Source organism: Artemia sp. Qi Xiang Cuo, chromosome 2, assembly GCF_049724085.1.
Source record: "Artemia sp. Qi Xiang Cuo chromosome 2, ASM4972408v1, whole genome shotgun sequence".
Lineage (NCBI taxonomy): Eukaryota > Metazoa > Arthropoda > Branchiopoda > Anostraca > Artemiidae > Artemia > Artemia sp. Qi Xiang Cuo.
The window spans coordinates 84271915-84295478 of NC_142795.1; the positions used below are offsets into that span (position 1 = coordinate 84271915).

At 33.1% G+C, this 23564-nt stretch overlaps 1 protein-coding gene across 2 annotated transcripts in view; it reads left to right on the forward strand.

Moving 5' to 3' along the window:
• Grip84 (Gamma-tubulin ring protein 84) overlaps positions 1-23564 on the forward strand; it is a 94162-nt gene that overhangs the window by 55952 nt on the left and 14646 nt on the right. The window contains exons 7-13 of one of the 2 annotated variants that reach the window (XM_089103626.1): positions 94-274; positions 3555-3705; positions 6789-7042; positions 8797-8971; positions 12133-12307; positions 18402-18545; positions 20054-20137. In XM_089103626.1, coding sequence (XP_088959752.1) covers positions 94-274; positions 3555-3705; positions 6789-7042; positions 8797-8971; positions 12133-12307; positions 18402-18545; positions 20054-20137 — 1164 coding nt within the window. The remainder of the gene's footprint in view (positions 1-93; positions 275-3554; positions 3706-6788; positions 7043-8796; positions 8972-12132; positions 12308-18401; positions 18546-20053; positions 20138-23564) is intronic. The other variant, XM_089103631.1, reaches the window with a different exon arrangement.

A 23564-nucleotide genomic window follows, 5' to 3' on the forward strand; every position in this document is an offset into this window, starting at 1 on the left:
TGAGCAAAACAGGAGGCAGTTTACATTCTTTTTCTTTTTCTTTATGCTATTTGCTTCTTAAAATTTGTTTGCTTATTCATTTGCTTTTTCTAGTTCCTTGTTGAGGATCATGATATACGTAACCTCGAGAACGCTCCAAAAAATCCTGCTTATTCAGACGACTACTGGGAGAAAAGATATTCTATTCGAGAAGATCAAATGCCAATTTTTCTTGAAAAAGTGGCCGACATGATATTGAGAACAGGAAAATATTTGAATGTCCTTAGACAGTGTGGTAAGTGAATATATCCTCAGAATTGCGACTTTTGCATTAATTAGAACTCTTTCGTAGCAATGTATTGTGCTTGTTTTATGTTTTGTATTGTCTGGTTCAGTGGTTTTGTTTGTTGTTTTTTCGTGCAGGAAGGCACTAAAAGTTGTTTCAATCTTTTTCAGTTAATCAATAATCATGTTTCAATTCTAATACAATTTTTTATTTACAGAAATACAGCTTTAGGTATATTGTGATCAAGGTTCCTAATAATTAGATCTTGTAATTAAGAAGTGAGTAAGATTAAACTGGATACAAGGCAAAGTTGGGGGGGATTTCTGAAATTACCTTATAATTAATTTCATTTCTGTGCAGTTTAACTTGCCATTGTGGTAAGTGAGCATTTTGTGAGAAGGACATAGACATATTTATTGACAGGCTCGCCATAGCGCTTAGAAGCACTAAAACTGAGCTGTTTACAAGGTACATCAAAATAGCACAAACAGGAACTACAATTGCTTTATGCTGTTAAACAAACCCGTGAAAAGGGAACAAAAGAATGGTGATACCGCGTTGTGTGGCCGTAAACTGGTTCCAACTTATTCTTTCTTATGGGAGTATATTTAGGGGTGCGTTCGGGGGGCGCATACAATATTATTGTGTATTGTCTCGTTCTCTTTGTTTTAGTAACTCAAACGGGGAAATAAGTGAGGTGTCAATGGAAATCTTTTTAGAGTTCGTTATTGCTACAATATGTAGCAATGTAGGAAATGTAGAATGTGCGTATCAGCATTGCCAACGCAGTCAAATTGTACCGTTTTTGGTGCAATTTAAAGGCAGTGGGACAATGCGGTACGTTTAAACTTTTCATGGTACAGTTCAGGATTTGTAGTACATTTTGGTACATTTATCCTGTATTTGTGAGGTCAATTTTTTTCTAAATTTTTGAAACTCCGTAAGTCACCAGTTGGGTATTTAAGCAAGAGAAAAGTGATTTTCGTCGACGCGACACACAAAGAAATGTTCGTGAATTTCAAACTAATCTTCACACAAGAAGCAGCGCTCAACATTGGTTTCTGAGAGAGGGTGAAAATAATAAAAATTATAATTGAATAAGCCTATATATAAATAATATTGAATAAATAAATTAAAAAAGAACAGATTGAGTAAAAAAAAGCTAATAAATAAAAATTTAATTTAAATAAAGAAAATACAAAATTAAGATTAATTAAAAAAATAAAGTTAAATAAATAAATTCGATTAAATAAACAAAAAGTTGATCACCGTTCAGTTTGTTCTGTTATTTATTGTCTCTGAAATGTAATGTGACGTAAAATGCCATAATTGTTCTACAAAGAATCTTTTGGTAATAATTTGGTTAGAAAACGGATGTGTGTCTATAACCGGTACAATTCATTGAAAACGTTGGCAGCTGTGGTTGATACGCTCAGTACTAATGTAATTAGTAGATGTGTGAAATTAAATTACGACTTGATAATAGTTTTTTTTTAATATTGTAAATTTTCATTAACTTTTAACGTTGCTTTTTTTATCAGGCAAATTAAACCATAATATCAAATCCATGTTCTATTATCAATATTACCGACTATGTATGTTCTGGCTCTGACTCACGGTGACTACTGACTCGATGGGTTTAAGGGTGGGAGATAAGGGAGGAGACAAGGGAGTTTCATACCGCTTTGAGGGTTGTCACCACCTTTCCTAAGTATAAGCGTAAGGTCATAGCTGTTTCATTGACTCGTGAAATAGTGTATTGAATGATCTTTGGCCTAAATATATTACCGACCCTCAACCTTGAAAAAGAAAAAGAAATGCAGGGGTCAAACGTTTGAGAAAATGTTGTTTTAGTTGTTTTTTTTCGTTTAGTTTAATTTATTAATGTCTGAAAAAAATGGACAGGGCTAGGGTTTGAGCTTTGTTTTTTGCCTGTTTGTCATTATGAAGAATTTTCTCTTTTGTATGGGGTAAAGACCCATTTAACGGGTATGTGTATTTGTGTTTGCTCAAAATTTGAGTATGCTAATTTACGAATTAAAAGAAAAACTCAATTACGAAATTCTGCTACACTTTATGGGAAGTGTTAAATACCCTAAGCTAAGGTATTTATCCCTTCAAAAAAATCAAAATTCTTTTTCTCTTTTTTTTTGACATCCTCTTTAAATAATTTACATATTTAGTTCTGCTTATATTGTTTATTTTGGTAAATTACCTTTCCTGTGGTCTGTAGAAAAGGTATACGCTACGTTTTTTTTCTTTTTTGCCTGTCATCCGGCAGTTTTTGTCTAGTTAGGTCTTTTAGAAATTTAATTTTAAGAAGCAGTTTTTAAATTTTCCGGGGGGGGATTCTTGAGACGAATCTGGGGCGGAGTGAAATCCACATTTTGCACAGATATGGAATTTAGTAGAAGAGAACGAAATTCAGGCCTCCAACTGGGTTCATAATTATGAAAAAGGTTCATAATTTTAACCTAGCTTCACAAATGGTTCATAATTTAGAAAAAAGGTTCATAAAGTTCATATTTTTCTTGTCATCACCTGGAAAGCACCTAAGGTTGCTGTCTTTTCCTTACAAAGGGCAAATGTGCAAGAGTTTCCCTAACTGTACAGTAGTTAACCCAATGTAACCTAGCTTAAAATCACTTGTGCTGCCATCTATGTCCTGGAATAGTCAAAACCTGTCGTCATCTATAAATGCAAATAAATGACGGCAGCAGTAGGGGACATGACCGAACGAAAATATGATAGCATATTTTCTGATGCTATCAAAACACCTTATATTCTCGAATATTATTATTTTTTTTTCTTTATCAAGACGACTTGAAATCGTTTTACCAAAATCCAAAAGTTTCTGAGGTGCTCATATAGTAAATTTAGGTTCATAATTGGTTCATAAAAAGTGAATCACATAAAGTTCGTGTTTTTCACAAAAAATCTAGCGGGAAGCCTGGAAATTAACCATATTTGACGTAATTCTGTGAAATAATGTAAAGTCCTGCGGTCTTTACAAAAAGTATACGCTACGTTGTTTTTTTTTTCTTTTTTGCCTGTCATCCGGTGGTTTTTGGCTAGTTAGGAATTTGGCAATTAGTAAACAGGCTCTAGTTAAGAATTAGGAATTGGAAATTAGTTAGGAATTAGGCTATTGACAGTTGACAATTTGTCTAGTTGTTTATCGTATTGTATATATTTATAATTAGAGGTCCCAACGTACCTCAAGGCTATTGATCTTTTTTGTTGAAGTGTGGGTGTGTAATTATCATTTCTGTTTTTTTTTTTTTTTAAGGGAAGCTGATTCCAAAGAGTAATGGCAAAGACATTGTCTACAGACACACAGACAGCACTTATCTTGAAAATATTGAGGAAGCCTACAGTGTAGCAAGTAAAAATCTGTTAGTTCACTTGATGAAAGAAGAAGATCTTCTCGGTAGATTGAAGTAAGTCCTTTTTTAAGGTAACCAATTAATTTTATGGTGCAACCACATATTCGACCACTTCGAACGATGTCTTAAATTCGGCCACTAATGAACTGAAAACTAAAATAAATGTAAATATGCATTTTTGTATTTAGACTAAAAAACTGTCAGATGATATTCTGGTATTTGAAGTATATTTCAATATTGCACTATCAAAATCTTGTCAGACATTATTGCCATGTTTTAATAATTGTGATAGAAACCATGACATTTCTTGTGCAAAAATTTAGACGAAGAACTAATCTTATTTCGGACAGTGATATAAATGAGTTTTTGTAATATTTGATCCAATGGTTAAATTAATAGTTTAAAAATTCCTAAACTCGTAAAATCATTAAAAAAATAAGTATTGTGATATATAAAACTTTGGTTCAATCTTAGGAAAGTATTGGCAATAAAAAATAGTGCAGACAAAATTCGAGGCTACAATACGGAGGAGGATGTGTATCTTATTCTACTCCTCTATTTTACCCAGGTGCGTGAGTTTGTTGAATATTCAGGAAATTAATGTAAAAATGCCCCTGTTTTTTTATTTGTCTTATTTCTTATATATCCTCCGCTGTGTAATTTTGTAATTGATTTTTCGTTCACTAATTAAATTTATATATATATATATATATATATATATATATATATATATATATATATATATATATATATATATATATATATATATATATATATATATATATATATATATATATATATATATATATATATATATATATGTATATATATTTTCCTTATAAATTATTTGAATTTTTTTCTTATGCACTGCTTTTTTGTTTCCAAGAGTATCAACATGAATGAGCTAAGTACTTAAAAAAAAAAAAATAATGAGTACCTCCAAAAAAAGAAAAAAAAACGAAAGTGAAACAACTCATCTGTTTTCAATTGAAAACTAACCAGTTTGTAGAGCTAATAAAACGCTGTTTACATAGCCTCCCAGTTCCAGAGACCAAGCTGCCACGTGATTTTAAAAATATGTCCAGTCTATACAATATGAAGAGTTATTATAGACCGCTTTTACGGTAATACTTTCAGTTATATGGATTGTGTTGTTGGGCACCAACTATTAATGGTTGTGTGAGCAACGTTGTTTTTAGGGAGGATGTTGGAGTTTTTTGGGAGGTTGGGTTTTCTGAAATCTTTTAAAAAGTGTATTAGGCCCAAAGCTTCCAAATTCAGCTTCACCTATCTAGGTAGTATTAAAGACGGTGAAGACGTAAAGACGGTGGGTGTAGTGAAGATGTTAAAATTGGGATAGACGACGCCTAGGGTGTTGTTTTCGCAGTTGAAAACAAAATTTGGAAGAATAGAAATATAAGTTTGTGAACCAAGATTAGAATATTGGAGGCTACAATAATTACAGTGGCCTGGTATGGTTATGAAGCGTGGGCGATCCGAAAAACGGAAGAGGATTTCCTAGATGTTTTCCTGGGAAATTGTCTACGGATCGTTTTTGGTACCCGACCGACTGAACGTATCTCAAGCAGTATGCTTTACGAAAAATGTGGTTCAATCCCCCTTTCTGGGGCTATAATGAGAGAAAGGTTGAGATGGCTTGGGCACGTTCTGTGGAGGAAGGATGACAGATTGCCAAAGGTTTTCCTTGTCAGCCAACGGTCTAGGGCCAAACGGAAACAGGTCGTCCCCGAATGGGGTGGGAGAATGTCGTAAGGAAAGATTTAGGGGAAATGGGAACTTCCTGGGAGGGTGTAAAGAGGAACGCTTGTAATTGATTGGGATGGAGGAGGAGCGTGCGTAATTGTGTTGGCCTCAGGTGGCTTGGTGCCGCAGTGAGTTGTTAGTGGTAATAGCAGTAGTTTCCTAAGTTTTGTCTGAGTGCCAAGTTATACTTGGAGGTGAAATTCGCTCCCTAACCTCAATTGCTCATAGGAATACGTTAGGATTGAATGGGCAGTAAGGCGCACTGAGAGGAAGACCGATCCCTTTTATTGTAGAAATGTTTTGATTTCGAAATAAATAATTATATTTATATGCTTTCTTATGCGACAGAGGAAGTGCTGGGTGCATATCACAAGCACATAATTCGTCAAATAAACAACCTCCCAGACTTGAAAGATTTATAAATTATAACCAGAGGACCCCTCCCCTTCTTCCCAAACACCTCTTAAAGGATGCACTTTTTTCATAGATGATTATCATTTCTAAGTATTTTGTGGTGATATTCAACTTCGCCATAAATATCATGAGAATCCTATCCAAAATCTGAACAGGATATTAAAATTCTTGAATATATTTATCATGTCTTTATAACGCATCAGTTGAGCTTTAGTATAGAGATCAGGGTTTTAGGGGGTGGTAGTTCAATCATGTATAGGAAATTTTTGTCTTCTTAAGCCTTATTATTTGCTATTTATTTTCGTTTGAAAAAAAACTTCTGTTTTTAATATAGATGTATTTCCCTGCAAAATTGAACATTTTTGCTGTTGTTGTTCTTTCCCCTTTTTTATAGAATAAATTGAACATGTCTTTTTTTATTTTTAAAATTCGCAATTATTTTACGCTTAATTACTACATTGCACTTATTAACGTATCATACATACATTACATTAACATAACATATCATACATTACATAGTTATTACAATTATTATAGTCATAGTTAAATTATTGAAAACATAATAAATTATTCGGACAATAGGTGTAAAACAAAAACTTTGTGAAGACTGGAGACAAATATTTTACCCCTCCGCCAAGCACGAAATTTCAAACCCCCTTACATACATACCATACATTAACATATCATACATACATTAACATATCATACATTACATAGTTATTACAATTATTATAGTCATAGTTAAATTATTGAAAACATAATAAATTATTCGGACAATAGGTGTAAAAAAAAACTTTGTGAAGACTGGAGACAAATATTTTACCCCTCCCCCAAACGCAAAATTTCAAGCCCCCTTACATACATACCCTACATTAACATATCATACTTACCTTTATGTGTTTCCATTGATTTATTATATTTAGATTAACTCGTTTTTATTAAATTCTTTTTCTTACTAGATCAATGAAGCAGTATTTTTTTATGGAGGCTGGTGACTTTCTGTTGCAGTTTCAAGAACTGACTGAATCTGAGCTTCTGAAAAACGCTGATGACATTGTCTTAATACGCCTGGAGCCTCTTTTGGAGTTGGCTCTAAGAACTTCCTCAGCGAATGCTGATCCGTACAAAGATGACCTAAGAATTGCGTTACTTACCTTTGATCTCCAGACGCAAATTAATAAAATAGCCAATGCTGGATCTTCACTTGATCAAGGTATTTCGGTTAATATTAATTATTTTTACAAAAATATTAATTATTTGATGTAATTTTCTATATTTTGATGAAAACAAGCGAAGTTGTAGATTAAGGCGTCTTATAGTATTAAATTAAAATTTTAGCCTTAATTTATAATTAACACTTCATTTGTCACTTATTAGTTATTCAGGATTTGTGAGAATTTCACTGCTGATCAAAAAATGAACAAGAGAGACAGAGTGTTTATATTTGTTTAAGGATTAACTTGGTGAACGCAATTCTACTGAAACTTAAAACGAAAACTGTATTTTCTTTTCGATATACAGTTTCTTCACTTTAACTTCCATTTTCTCATGAATAATAGTTTATTTTATTTGAAAAGTTCTGTGAAAATTTTATCAATGTTTGAGTTTTGGTGTAATGTCAGAAAATTCCAAAATTCTTAGTCTTTTTTCTAAAAAATTGGAGGAAAAACCAGGAAAGTAATAAATTTTCGGGTTTGTACATTTTGGTTACATAAAGTAGCTTGCTTCAAAACTCACTCAGTCCTCTGGGTATTCAAAGTGATCACCACATTTTATATTGATTCTAAATTCAATAAAATAATTGGTAATTTCTTAAGCACCCTTATAGCTCAAGATCCTACAAGTAGCAAGATCAAAATATTCCTTCCAGTAGAACTATATAAATGTAAGATTTAATTTAATGCAAAACTCCGCTACAATCAGTCACTGAGGTTGGAGCATATAGCCTTACACCTCATGACACTGTCTTAATCAATGGTGTCAATTCGTAAAAATTAGGAGAGGGTGCATTTTTATTGTTTTTCGATTTTTATTGAAATACGCAAGTGAGCCGGAAGTCGAAACAGAAAATTGTGTTTATTCTACAAAATAAGTCGATTAAAATTTTTGTCATTAGGAAGTAGCATAGCTTCTGAAAAATGAGACTGATTCTATGAAAGTAATGTTTACTTTCAGAATTTCTGTTTTGTTGTTGTTTTTCTCTATTTCTTTCTTCATTCTGGTTTTTGGTGGGCAGACAGTGAAGGGCGGCTGCTTGTCATTTTCATTTTTAGTGTTTATGTTTTTTTTGTTTTTTTTTTCGCTTTCTTCCTTTGTTCTGGTTCTCGGCAGTTAGTCAGTGAAGGACGGGTGCTTATCAGTTTCTTTTTTAGTGTTTGTATTTTTCTTTTGTTTTTTCTCTCTTTCTCCCTTCGTTCTAGTTTTTGGCTGGTAGTAAGACGGCTGCTTGTCATTTCACTTTTTATTGTTTGTGTTTTTTCTTCTTTTTTTTCTTTTTTTTCCTTTTCTCGCTTTCTCCCTTTGTTCTGGTTTTCGGTGGGTAGTCAGTGAACGACGGCTGCTTGTCAGTTTCCTTCTTAGTCTTCGTGTTTTTCCCTTGTTTTTTTGTTACATTTCCCTCTTCCCCCCTTCGTTTCGGTTTTTGGGAGGTAATCAGTGAAGAGCGGCTGCTTGTTAGTTTCCTTTTTACTGTTAGTGTTTTTCTCTTTTCTTATTTTTTTTTGCTTTCCTCTTTTTCTTCTTCTGTTCTGGTTTTCGGCGGGTATTCAGTGAAGGACGGCTGCTTGTCAGTTTCCTTCGGCAGGTAGTCAGTGAAGAGTGGCTGCTTGTTAGTTTTCTTTTTAGTTTTTGTGTTTTTCTCTTCTTTTTTGTTGCTTTTCTCGCTTTCTTCCTTTGTTTTGGTTCTCAGTGGTTTGTCACTGTGGTTTTTCATGCTCTGTTTAATATGTAGGTTTTCTTTACTTTCAGTTTATCAGCATAATCCAGTGGATCGTTTGACGTTGACTGGATTTCAGTCTTTTACTTTCAATTATTCAGTGGAGTGGCCAGTTTCTTTGATTCTTAACAGAAGTGCTATCATGTGCTATCAAATGATATTTAGACATTTATTCTTCATCAAATATGTTGAAACACTGCTTTGCAGGTATGAATTTGCCGTTCAGTTTTATATGAACAAAATTCTCAAAATGACTAAAAATATGACCAGAATTCTCCCTGTTTATATAGATCAAAATATTTGAATTCCCTTCAAAGTGGAATGAAGTATCCTTAGTTATCATGAAATAAAATAATCGCAGAAAAGAGTAACAAGGCATACACATAGAGAGGGATGATTCCTCAAGCCTATGCCCTCCCATTCTTCTGAAGCTCAACGTTTACGATAACTGCCATACCATTCCCCCTCAAATCCCCCCCAAAAAAAAGAAAAATAAATAAAAAATTTATGATTTCACTATAAAGTCTTATGAACTTAAGTGTAAATCGTCTTTTTTATTAATTTTCAAATATGTGCCCGCATCTGTCCATTCCTGGAATATATTCCTCTGTCCCAACCTGAGAATAACCAAGAAACGGAACATTTCTGTTCTTTTTTTCTTTTTCTTTTTTCTTATATATATATATATATTTATCTTTATATTATGCAGTCTCTATATATTGTATCTCTTTATCTCTATATATTTATCTTTATCCATATATTTATCTCTTTTAGCACTTCTTTTTAATAGAATGCTGAAAAAAAAAAAAAGTCAGCTTGGGTTGCCAACTTTTAAGTTAAATTAGTATTAGCTATAGGGCAAAAGAAAGTAGTTGACTTCCGGGTGGGGTAGTTCCTATTCATCGCCCGCGTAGTATTGAATGAAACCACCGGGTATGTATCAAGCTGTTTATGGTAAATTCGTCACGTATGATTTTCTTCCTTTACCTATATTTTTACCTTCTTATTTCTTTATCTATGTACTTTTACCTAGATTAACTATTATATATATTTTGCCTATGTTCTAGATTTTTACATTCTTATTTTTTACTCATTTTTAGCTATATTGCCTATATGTATACTTATCTATATTTACCTGTGTTTTACCTTCGTTGATATAGTAAGGACTTATTTAAGGATTTCATTAATTTAATGATTGTGTATATATTGGATTTGTCAATTATTATTATTATTATTATTATTCATTTATTGCCCGTCAAAAAAAAGGTACAAAAGGTACAGTAGACGGAGTAATCACTAAAGAAAACAAAAAAGAAAAAAGAAAAAAAAAAGAAGAAAAAGAAGGACACAAACACACATTGAAAATTCAAACACATGACAAAAGAAAACTCTTCATTACATTAATACGAACAGTGACTATGTGCATTACATTAATATAAAAAAAAATATTGTGAACAAATTGTTGACCATGGATGATTAAACTTACTTTGAAAACGGGATAGAGATTTATCAATGATAATATTAGGGTCAGATAGCTTATACAAATGAATAATTTTACGGTTTCTTGTCCAAGGGGGCAAATGTAGAAGATATTTAGCAAATCTGAAGAAGATTGATTGTAGGTGCTTTTTATCTGTAACTGTAAAGGATCTCCAAAAAGGAGCAATGTAAATCAGATGAGGATAGGGCTGTGGAGTTGTAAATGGATGCTAGAATATAACGGGTGAAACGTAGTTTGCTTTTTACAATTACAGTGTAAGAAATGCTAATTTTACGCTCAATGTGAGAAATCAGCAAACGACGTGTGTGGCCTATAGATGTGCCAATTGGGAGGCCCAGGTATGTAATATGGTCTGAGGGTTTAACAAGAGAACCATCCATATTTATAAGAGAAGTAGAGGGATTTCGCCCATTGAAAAGGATTACTTCGGATTTCTCAGGATTAAAAGACAGACCTATTTTTGAATATTCATTTTTGAGGATTTTGAAATTCTGCTCAATCCGCTGGATCTTACGGCTGAGATTCAGGATGTCATCAGCATAACAAATAAGAGACATATCGATTCTCCCAAAAATGCATGAAGGAAGACACTTTGCCTGCGCTTCCAGGACACTATTATTGAACAGGGTTGGGGAAGTGATAGCTCCCTGTCTAGTCCCTTTCTTAACGAGGATGGGTTACTGGGGATTCACAAGCATATTCGAGGGAATTGAAGAATTTGGCCTCACACGAGAATTAATGCAATTATATAGGGAAGGATGAAGAGCCGACTGCAGGGAAAAACGGGATGGAAGTTTTAAACGCACTTTTAGATTCCTATATAAATCCCTGAGAACACGGACAACTGATGGGTCTACGCCTCGCCTTGCCATATGAAGAAGCATGGAAGGATGAATTACGGAATTGAACGCACGTCTAACGTCATGTCCGGCGAGGATCATACTTTCTCCCGAAGATTCCGCGTCGGCGAGGGCAGTAAAAACTGCTGTAAGAGCATGAGAACAGCCAAGATTAGCCTCAAAACCGAACTGATATGGGGGAACGTAACATTTCTGTCTTAACTCATCAAGAAAAAGAAGCTCGAAAAGTTTGCATGTCGTAGTAGATACGGTGATGGGACGGAAAGAGGAACATTGCAGCTCAGATTTCCCTTTTTTGGGAATCGGAGTCAGATCACCAATGCAGAACTAGGATGGAACAATACCTGTAGCAAATATCATTTGCATGAGATGGCTGAGGTGACGCACCAATAGATAACTTCCATTAATGATGTGTAGAGTGCTCACCTTATCTATCTCACAAGACGCTTTCTTTTTAAGTTGGGAAATAGCTTTTATAACAGCGTCACCAGTAACAACAAAATCAAGGTTAGGAGATTCATCAATGAATTTGCAGAGCTCGTCGCTGTTTTCGTCAATTTGAAAACAGCAGATTCCCCTATTTCTCCTAGAGTTGGTAGGTTCGTAAGAATTTATTTATTGGAGTTATCTTTTAGATAATAATATGTATATCTGTTTCGTCCTAGAATCTCGGTGATTAATAAGCGCATAAGGATTTATTTTATTATTATATGAGTTTATTGTTTATTTAGTAAAATTATCTGTTAGACACTAACGGGTTTATTTGTTCTTTCTATAGTCAGAGTAGAGAATAAGTTTTTAAGGATTTATCAAAGTGTTATATGAATTTAATTTTTATGGAATATATTGGAATTATCCATAAGACAACAGTAGGTTTACCTATTCATCCCGGACTTTGGATGGCGAATAAGTAAGTAAGGATTTATTTCAGTATTATATGAATTTGTTATTTTTTTATTTATTGAAATTATCTGTTTGGCAATAATAGATTTATGTATTCGTCCTAGAGTATGGGTGGTGAATAAGTTCGTAAGGAATTTTTCTCAGTCAACATCACAAGCATACACTGCTGCCTTTGCATTGCGACAGAGAATGTTAAGTTTTGTTCAAAATTTGGAGTACTATATTACGCTTGAAGTAATTGAAGTGCATTGGAATTCGTTTCTATCAGCCATCTCGAATGTAAGTTATGGCATTTATTATCCTTTTGGTAATTACATTTGTCATAAATTTATTTAATGAATTCTTTTTCCTTATGTTTATTTTTTTTTCTCCATTTTTATGAGCAAATGCTTTACATTTATATTTTTAAATGTTTAATAGTTTAATGTTATGAGATTTGTTTCATAATCCCCCTCCTACAAGCCATGGAGCCTTGACGGGGATTTGTAGATTGTAGTATTATTATTGTAATTTTAGATGAAAATAAATCTATCCAATCTAAAAAAAAAAATTAATAATACAGATATTTATGTGTGGCCACAAAACAAAAATGTCAGAAAAAGTCAAATGTTGAAAAAAGTTTCTTTCTATCAGCCATCTGGCATGTAAGTTTTGCCATTCATTATCCTTTTGGTAATATAGCTATATGTGTGGACCCAAAACAAAAATGTCTAAAAAAAAAATCAAATGTCTAAGAAAAAATTCTTTCTATCAGCCATCTAGAATGTAATTTATGCCACTCATTATGCTTGTGGTAACACAGATATATGTGTGGCCACAAAACAAAAATGTCAGAAAAAGTCAAATGTTGAAAAAAGTTTCTTTCTATCAGCCATCTGGAATGTACGTTATGCCGTTCATTATCCTTTTGGTAATATAGCTATATGTGTGGACCCAAAACAAAAATGTCTAAAAAAAAAATCAAATGTCTAAGAAAAAATTCTTTCTATCAGCCATCTAGAATGTAATTTATGCCACTCATTATGCTTGTGGTAACACAGATATATGTGTAGCCACAAAACAAAAATGTCAGAAAAAATCAAATGTTGAAAAAAGTCTTTTTCTATCAGCCATCTGGAATGTAAGTTATGCCATTCATATCCTTTTGGTAATATAGATATATGTGTGGACCCAAAGCAAAAATGTCTGAAAAAACCAAATGTCTAAGAAAAAATTCCTTCTATCAGCCATCTCGAATGTAATTTATGCCACTTATTATGCTTGTGGTTATACAGATATATGTGTGGCCACAAAACAAAAATATCTATAAAAAAAATCAACAATGAACTCTTATAAACCGTGTCTGGGAATATAGACAGTGCAGTACCATACAATACTCTATAGATACTGTGTAACTTCATAAACATATTTGCTCAATATAATTTTTAAATATTTTTAAATTATTTAATCACAATTTATTTATAATAATTTGAATTATTTATATTTAACTATTTTTAAATTATTAATAATTTTTGTTAAATATTTGCTCAATACAATGATTGCAGTTGTTACTAAAAGTACGTTTTAGGATGAACTTTCTGTTGTTTTTTTTTGTTTTTTCACATTAACAACCGGGGATGTAAATAATGCGCAATCTTTAATATCTGTGCAGTACCTATCCATAATTGTAAGCTCGAAAACCCAAAGCGTAATTAAAACAGACAAATGAAAAAAAAATTTTATATAGGACCCTCACAAAAAACAACAATGCATAAATACACATATTCACTTTGATGCTCTTCAATTTCAATTCAATTTTTTCAATTTATAACTGGGATTTATTTTACTATATACATAAAAAACAAACAAACAAAATACCCCCAGAAGCAAGCTTGTGCGGGGGTAATCCCTTCTAGACACATAGAAAATCATAATAACACAATAAGATCCAAAATAATAACTCTTTTCAGTTAATATTAATCCAACTACAAGTTCTGCCCTACAACTCACAAACTAATACTAACACCATATACAGAGCCACCCTAAAATACTCACGAACCCCCCCCCCCCTTTTTAGCAAATTAATTAAAAATAATAAATTACTAAACAATACGATCTCAATAAACTACTGAACAGCAGCAGGTCATCCACACATTTAAGTTCCACTGGTAAACTATTCCAAGCACTCGGACCGGCATGACGGATAGAAAAAAATGATCTTGTCGCTTGCGGAATCGGTCTTCGAAATTCTTCCAAATTTCTAGTTCCATGCTCATGAACATCACCCCCACTCACAAACATTCCCTTAAAACAAACAGGAACACTACCATAAAGATACTTAAACATGAACTGTGTTTTATAAAATTTAAAAGACCCGATACCGGTAGAATCTTCAGCGTCATAAACTCATTACGAACAGATGATCCTCTATTATCCTTACCAATCAAAAGCCTTATTGCCGAATTTTGTAGTACACGCAGGGGCAGAAGATGCGTTCCAAAAGTAGACGACCATACTGAAGAACAATATAATAGATATGGATGTACAATTGAAAAATACAATAATCTTAATATACTAGTTGGGAGAAAATTCTTCAGTTTACGCATAATTCCAACATTACGTGCAAGTTTCATAGACACACAATCAATATGATCTACAAAACTTAAAGTTTCATCAATAATAATCCCCAAATATCTAACACTCCTCTTTCGTGGAATCATTGATGTACCATTACTTAAATTATTCACCCATGGGTAATAACTTGGAGATCTGCTATATATCAATAAACTAGACTTATTACAATTAAGTTTTAACCTATTACTTCTCATCCACCTTTCTATATTCTTAAAACCTTCTCGTAATTGCGACATCAATTCATTCTCAGTCCTACCACATACTGTTAAATTCGTGTCGTCAGCAAACATAACTAGGGCTTTACTAGGTTTAAGTGCCTCTAGAGGAGGTTTAATAATAGTATACAACCCATCAACTGCACTTGACAAATCATTTATATAAATAGAAAACAAAAGTGGGCCTAGGGGTGATCCCTGGGGAACTCCACAATTTATAAATTGTGGAGTTCCACCAACAAGGTGGAATTCTTCAATCAACAAGGTGATTCAGTCGATGTTAATGAATCACCAAACCAACTAGAAGGAGATCTAGTTGGTTTGGTGATTCATCAACATTGACTGAATCACCTTGTTAAGATTACAAGCCAATTCGAGATGAATCCGGTTATAATTTGCAGAATATTGTTTAATCTCTCTTAAAAGTTAGTTTATTTACTGGTATTAATTTTATTAATTGTTTAATGAATAATTTTGTTAAATCACGTAACAATTCGATTTAAAGAACTTAACTTTTTGCCAATTTAAATGAAACCCGATTTCTTTTATGTTGAAATTTTTCAATTAAGAAATTTTAATTCTCAACGAAGTACAATTTAGTAACAGTTAAGGTTTGTCCCAAATTTGTTCCTTTGCTCAAAACTTTTGTTTAAAGATGTTTGAAATAGCTGAAGTGTGTACGACATTCCACTTTTGTTTTCAAACAATCTAAAAGCTCGGCGATGTTCGATAGAGAACGTTAGATGGCTTTCAACACTGGAGCCATCGGTTTTCTACCGAAAATAGTTTTCGTATCCTCATTTTTAGTCGAGAGAATGGTTCAGAATTCACGAGAAATCTTAAAAATTGGTAGAAGTGGAAGTACTGAGTACATTGAATTTCCTTTTTTTTCAGCCATCACGAACATAATATAACGCTATCTTTTGTATTCAAGTTCCCAGATTCACTGCAGCTAGAAATAAAGAATAAAATATGACTCGTCAAACAGATAAAATTAGGATAAAAACCAAAATACAAAGAACATAAAATAAAGATGTATCAAACGAATTTGCGTTTATAATGCTGTTTATTCAACAATTTTAATCAAACTGACAATTGGCAATTGAAGTACCAAGCAATCATAACTGAATTCTATTCTTTATAAGCCAATTCATTATCCGCATAAAATTACTGGAGCACACGAAAATTGTTTTCTCGATTTTTCTTTATAAGCATCTCACTAAGTTATCTCGCTTTTGTGATTCCTCCTTGCTAAAAATGACAAGAGTTCATTTTTATCAACAGAGCAAATTTGATTTGTCTTTTCCAAGAATGATTTCCTTTCCAAGAGATGATTTTTTCTTTCCAAGATAGACGAGCTGGATGTGACTATGTCTCATGCTGCAAGCTGTAAAGCTTAATTTGTTCACTTTTTCGGAATTTGTGCATTTGTTCTTAATTTTGTACTTAATTAATTAAGTACTTAATTGGCTTCATTATTAACTTATTTTATTTACTAAATTTACTTATTACTTAATTTTATTTTTAATTTTACTGCTACTTAATTTATTATTCACTTAATTAGTTATTAAATTAATATAAGGATTGACTTGATTAACTAATAGTTGTACTTAATTAACTTAGTTAAGAACAATTTGTGCTTAATTTTGTTCATTTTCCTGCAGACAAGTTCTATTTCTCCTTGAGGCGCATTTATTCTGTGCCGCAAATGCAAAGATACAGCACCTTGACCTGGAAATAAATAATCACTATTTCTTCTGTCTTCTGTTTTCAGTGGAATTTAGATTTTTGGACCATTACCTTCATCTTCTTCAAGTTGTTCTGTATATTGTCTCTGATAAATAATGGAGCTTCAACTCGTATATCAGCATGTTAACTATATGTGATTTCTTTTCGTTCCATACCTTCCCTATTATTTTTATATTTTGTAGCTTCACTCGGAGACTGCAGAAGAACGTCATAGATGTAGATGCCATACGATGTTGATGTAGATGTAGAGGTATACGGTTCCTTGAAGGTTTTTTCTAGCCCACAATGTTAAAATGTGCATCCGGTAGAATTCTTATCAACTGATCCTGGTTCAGTTGAACCAGAAAGAAAACGTCCCATTTTGCAGCCCCTGTCCTTGTATACGCAATTACAAATAGGGAATGATATTTAATTAAGAAGATTATTATCTGTCAAAAAAAAGCCCCTCTGTCAAAAAAAAACCCTGGCCTTGTATACGCAATTACAAATAGGGAATGATATTTTATTAAGAAGATTAATATCTGTCAAAAAAAAAAAAAATCAAAGTTATCCGAAATGTTCCTGAGGTAGAGCAATTTGAATCCCTTGTCCAAAATTTGTGCGTAAGATATGGGGCTATGGATGCGTCCCTGATGGCCTATATCTCGAACCTGATTTTTTGTCCTAGCTGCCTAATAATATCATTACATTCACTCACAGTCACACTTAAATTTATTCCCTGTGAAACTTGCGATTTTGTGACAAGCATGCAGTCGTAGACTGTATCGAATGAACGTGGTATGTATACAATTGGTACAATGGTAGATATGGAATCAAAATGATCCACAAAAGGGTTTTCAACGTCTGAATAATGATTAGTAGATTCCTATATTTCGATTTCCTTACTTAATGGATAACTAGACAAAAACTGGTTAGTCTTTTACCGTCAGTGAAATTATCCTTGGATAAGAATTTGTATCCAATAGTACAGGATTTGAATCGCTTTTTGTTTTTGTTTTTTAAATATAGACTCAGATGTTTCAACTGGATCAGACTTTGGAATATTCCATGATTTCACAATGATAGCTGTGGGTTAAAATATGTGCTATCACCCTTTTTTTTCTTTTTTTTTTTTTTTTTTAAGGACTTCAGTTTTTTTTGTTTTAATTTCTTTAATAATGTACACGTATGTGTTATAACAAAAGGAAGCAAAAACAGCCATTTAAAACCTAAGTTCGATGCGATCACCCGATTCGAGTTCGATGTGAAAAAAAGCAAAGACGTATCCATGATCATACTTCTCGGGAAAATATTAAATTTTGCACTTTTGTTGATTGGGACTTGAACCACTGCCATATGGCGTTTTGATAAGCGAAAACTGTTTAGTTGTATTTCCAGTCTTCAACAGAAATTTCTGTTAAAAATCTTTATTAAGTTTCACTCTTCCTCTCTCCTCTTAAGGAAATATTTGAATAAATGAAGAAGCTTCAATTTTTGTTAATGCATTGTCTTGAGAAATGTACCTTATCTCTGATTTTCCTTTTTATTTTTGTTTTCTGCTTTCGTAAGTAAGTTAGAACTTATTTGTTAAAACAAGTTAAAACTACTTTGAGAGTAGTGAAGAACGGTGTGTCCCCAACAATTTTTTTTTCCAGTTCGATCAAGGATTTTTCTACAAAGATTAAAAAAAAAAAAATTTATGTTGAAAAATGTTGGAAAACTTTAATTTTATTCTTATCTTCACCGTGAATTTTTGTTCCTTCTCTTATTTTGTTTCATCCAAAATGCGATTTCGTAAAAAAGGCTACTGCTTTCAGGCAACAAATGTTGATGACGTCCTACAGAAGCACACTGATTTGTTAAGCAGAATCCTGTCTGACGGGATGGTCATATTCACAGAAGTCCTTGCTACGTTGACGAAACTTTTGAATGTCTGTGAACAGTTCTCCACCTTCATGATTGTAAGTTTTATTCCTGAACGCTTTTATTAATTTTTTTTTCCCAACAACTATTCCTATTTTTGAGGGATTATGTATAAAAAAAAAGAATCGTTTTATTTGTAACGACAAATGCTACACTGCCTTTACATCAAATAGAAATAAGAAGATACGAAGAAATGAGGCGGTAATAAATTAATCACCTAAAAATAGGCTAAAATCATTCAAAAGCAACTCTCCCCCTCCTTAACTCCCCCCTTTGTACGCTTAAGGTTTACTAATGCTTTACTGAAAACGTTTTGTTTTGTGACAATATTGCCATTTTGTCACAAATGCTGCTATTAGTTGAAGGTTTATTACTTGCCGATTGCCCTTCATATCATCTTATCGGATAGTTTTATTGTTAAAAGCAAATGCGCATCAATAAGCCCCCCCCTATTACTGAGCCGCTGAGAAAAATATTTTTGTCCCTATTCCTTTGTCCCCTAGACCTTTCACTCTCAAAGCATTGTAGAAATCAGTCGGACTAGTATAAAGAGCGAGAGGTTGAGGGGGCCTCCCATACCGAATAATCCCTGATTGTTTTAAGTTTCAATATCACTCTTTACTGTCACTTGGAAAAACTTTTCTTTTTTGGTTTCTTTTCGCTTCAATACCATATCCAGGGCTATTGCAAATATGACGTTGGTGTCTAAGAAGGGTTGTCATCCCCCTATTCCGTCTGTGAGTATCTCAAGAATTATTAATACAAGGAAAAGATTGAAAATAAATATCTTGGATTTCCTTAGAAGTCGATTCTACTAACTAAGATATTCTTTCAAGAGAAAGTGTACCAGAGGTTAATATTCAGTTCAGGTTAATATGTGGCCGAAATTATGTTTCGGATTGGTATTGCTACTGTTTTCACGCAAAAAAAGGAAATATTATTTTTGTATGTTTTCATTTTTTGGCATTACTTGGTAGAGTCACAGGTTAAATTTACAGAGAAAATTTTTTGAAATAGCTTTGATTGCATGAGCTATGTCGGTGGCCCTTTTTCTATTGTTGCAATGGATGTGTGCCCTTGAAGCACTAAAGTTATTTTGCAATTGCAGTTTGCATTTTTATTTGCATTTCTCTTGCATTTTATAATTGCGCAGAAGTCCAAATTGGCTGAATTCTAAGTAAAATTTCAGTTTGCGAATTAAGACTTAAATTTAGTAATTTAATTTATTTTATCGAATTATCTATTTAAATTTATCATAATTTTATATTCAAAACAAATTTGAGTTCTTTAAATCGATTTAAAACTGACAAGATTTACATCTTTAATCCGATGAAAAATGTAATAGAAAAATGTTTAATTTATGTATATGCAGGTATTAACCTAATTAACATTTGGATTGACTTAAATCTGGAGTAGAAGAATTGCGTTAGAGGTTTTACGGATTAGAACTAGCTAAAAGCTCTCAATACTATTTAAGTTTACTTTCTGTGTCACAGTATTTAATTTCCGTCTTAAAGTAAAGATAGATCTTTGATTTTAATTATAGCGAACGAGTCGCTACCAGATAGATGCTGAATTCAGCTACAAAATCCTGAAATCCCAGCCGCCATCTTTTGATGAATATGACGAGGTATTTCCTAGCCTAGATGCATAAAACCTGCTTACCCCTAAGCTTTCTTTTCAGTTTTTGACGCCACTTCCTTTGGGATGTTTTCGAAATTAATCGTTGTCCTTTTAGTAAATCTAATTTTCTGTCGACAGTTTTTTTTTTTTTTTGACAAGATCGAATTTGACCGATACAAAGTTTCCACAAATTTTATATTTCTTTTTTGAAAAAAACTTAGGAAAAAGCCTAAGCAGTTTAGCGACAAGCAGTTTGCTTAACGCTAAATTTATAAACAAATTAATATATAAAATAAATAAAAAATAATATATGACTAGTTGTTTACTATTTAACGTGTTGAAAGAAATTCAAAGAAAATTTTGACATCCATAAGATCTTTGCGCTTCAATAAATTCACAAAGGGGATGCTTGGGATATTTGGTCAGCATCGCCAGAGACCAGAAAATTCCATTTATTTTATTTTTTAAGTTACTTGATGTAGTAGATGTGATTCATTTGGCCGCATTATATTATCTAATTCAGTCGCTTGTCTGCTTAAATGTTGTGAAATTATGTACATGAATGAAAAAAGAATCCTCTTTCGCTGTTGTTAAATCAGTGTCGTTTCCGTCAAAAAAGTAGTTAATGCTTTAGAAAACATATATCGTAATCTTGTCAACATCAGGTCGAATTAACCAGAATAGCATATTTTTAATTAAGGTCCGTTTGAACATAAGTACACAACGAAAGATTATTTCAAAAAAGTAAATTTTATTTTCAGAAAGTAAATACTTAACTCTATTTTTCGGCATAGTTACTAAGTTTTTTCAAACATTGATCATACCCAGTGTCGTTACTAGCCAAAATGTTTGGGGGGGGGCTAGAGATTTTACCGACTGGCTGGATATTTTGACCAAATGTTTTTGTCAATAATTAAAATAATGTCTGTTTCAAATACAATATGTAAAATCACTGCAGAAGTCGGTAAAACCGCTGCATTTACCAACAGAAATTGAGATTTTGGTACATAACTTGTTACTATTTTAATGCTGTTTATTTAAGGAAATGGAAAATTGTAGCACCATCCATAAAATCATGGCAGGAGTTGATAAAACTGTTGTGTTTACCGGCCAAGTTCAAAATTTCTGTAGATGAAATGCCAGTATTCTTGTGATCTTTATTGAACTGAACAAAGAATTTTAGCGGCATCTGAAAAATTGTGGCATTTTCTATTGAGTAACCAAAAACATTGGGGGGCATACCCCTCCTCCCCCCTCCCCATACGTGACGGCCCTGATCATACCTATTAACTAATTTAAAAGTAAACTCTTCATAAAACTTGCCGCCGGCTCCAATAACCAAGACTTCACTGCTGTTTTTACATCGTCGTCATCTTTTTAACGGTTGCCACTGAGTTGAACTGGAGCCGAAACATGGGTTTCGCTTATGACGCCCAAATCGGAGCAACAGAACATGGAATGAAAACAAACACACTCCCCTGAAAATCTGAAGGCTGAACAGACTCTCTCCCAGCACAAAATTATGGCGTCCGCGTTTTGGAATAGGCATAGTGTTTTTTTGGTCGACTTCATGTAACGAGGAACCACTATCAATGCAAAGGACTACTGCCTAACCCTCAGAAGGCTCCGCAGAAAGATTAAAAAAAAAAAAAAAAAAAAATTAGCATGCGGGCAAAGGGAATTGGCCTTCTTCATGACAATGCAAGACCTCACACTGCCTGTCAGACCCGCAATTTGTTGGACAGTTTTGGCTGGGAAGTTTTAGACCACCCACCATACAGTCCTGATATTGCGCCGTGGATGTGTGTGTGTGTGTGTACTCTCGTAGGACGTGTCCCAAATATCTCCACTTTCTGACTCTGGTGATATCGGTTACTAGAGGTTGCCGGACTACCATAGATTCCCAAAAGCCGCATTACGCTGGCGAAAACCTGGAAATCGTAGGTGGGGAAGACCCAGAAATACACTGCACATGACCTACCAGAGGGATTTACGCAACTTGCACACCTCGATTCTCCAGAATGGGAGGACATCACTGCAGCAGCAAACCTGGGGGAAGGTTGGCGGCTCTTACTGCATACCCTGGGTGCCTCTGGAGGCACAGACGGAACTAAGGTCTTAGGTAATTACTCTCACAAAAAAAAAAAAAAAAAAAAAAAAAAAAAAAAAACAGGAAACAGCATAAAACATATTGAATTGCAAAGGAAAACGTTGCACAACGAAATGTACTGTTTAGAAGAAAAATAACAATGAAGTGAAGGAACGCGTGGGTGAGTCTGTGAAGGATAAACAGGAAGTAGGATTTGGTTTCATGCCAGAATTACTTACATCAATTTAATTGCTGATTTTTCAGCCTACAATAAAGTAGTACTATTTTAGCGTCTGCAAAGATGCACAGGAAGGAGAAAATGAATTCACGTCTGAATTTCTTAACCACCCTGGAACGGAAAAAAGTTAATTTGGCGTTGGTGAAGGACAAACAGGAAAGAGGAATTGCATTAAAGCCAGAAAAACTTCATTTGAGATATGTTACATTTATATACGTTCAAAGAGCAAAAATTATATCATTTTTTCCCCCAGGGATGGTATATATATATATATATATATATATATATATATATATATATATATATATATATATATATATATATATATATATATATATATATATATATATATATATATATATATATATATATATATATATATATATATGTACAATATCAAATCAATTATCCTCTTTGAGGTTGAATTGCATCGGACTAATGACCTTTCTTGACTACTAAGGTCCTTGCGACGGCTCTGCAGTGTGTTCCTACAGCTGGGTTCCAACTCAGAGTGCTGCATTATCAATTTGATATCAAACCCATTGCGCCATTATAGGACAAGATTTGAGGGTTGTATTGCATCGGATTAACGACCTTTCTTGACTACTGAGTTTCTTGTGACGGCTCTGTGTTCCTACAGCTGGGTTCGAACTCAGGGTGTTGCTTTATCAATCTGATATCAAACCCATTGCGCCGCCATAGGACAAGATTTAAGGGTTAGGCACAGAAACTATTAAGAACAAGATTACACAAAGAACTTCCATGAAGTAAATAATCATCCAAAAGGTTTATAATAATCTAAAATAATACCAAAAATATTCAAAAAATAATTATTAAAAGACCTCATGATTACTAAAATAATTCAAATATCTTGGTGATTTACGGGTTTAGCACAAAGTTTTTAAAACTAGATTATGCAAAGTAAATGGTCACCAAAACATGCCATGATTACAAAATAATTCAAATCTCTTTGGGATTTGAGGGTGAGCTACATAGACTATTTAAAACTGGATTATACCAAGGACCTTCATGAAGTGAATAATCAACGAAAGACTTCATGCTTGTCAAAAATTATACCAAAATTAACTCTAATAAGTAATTACCAGA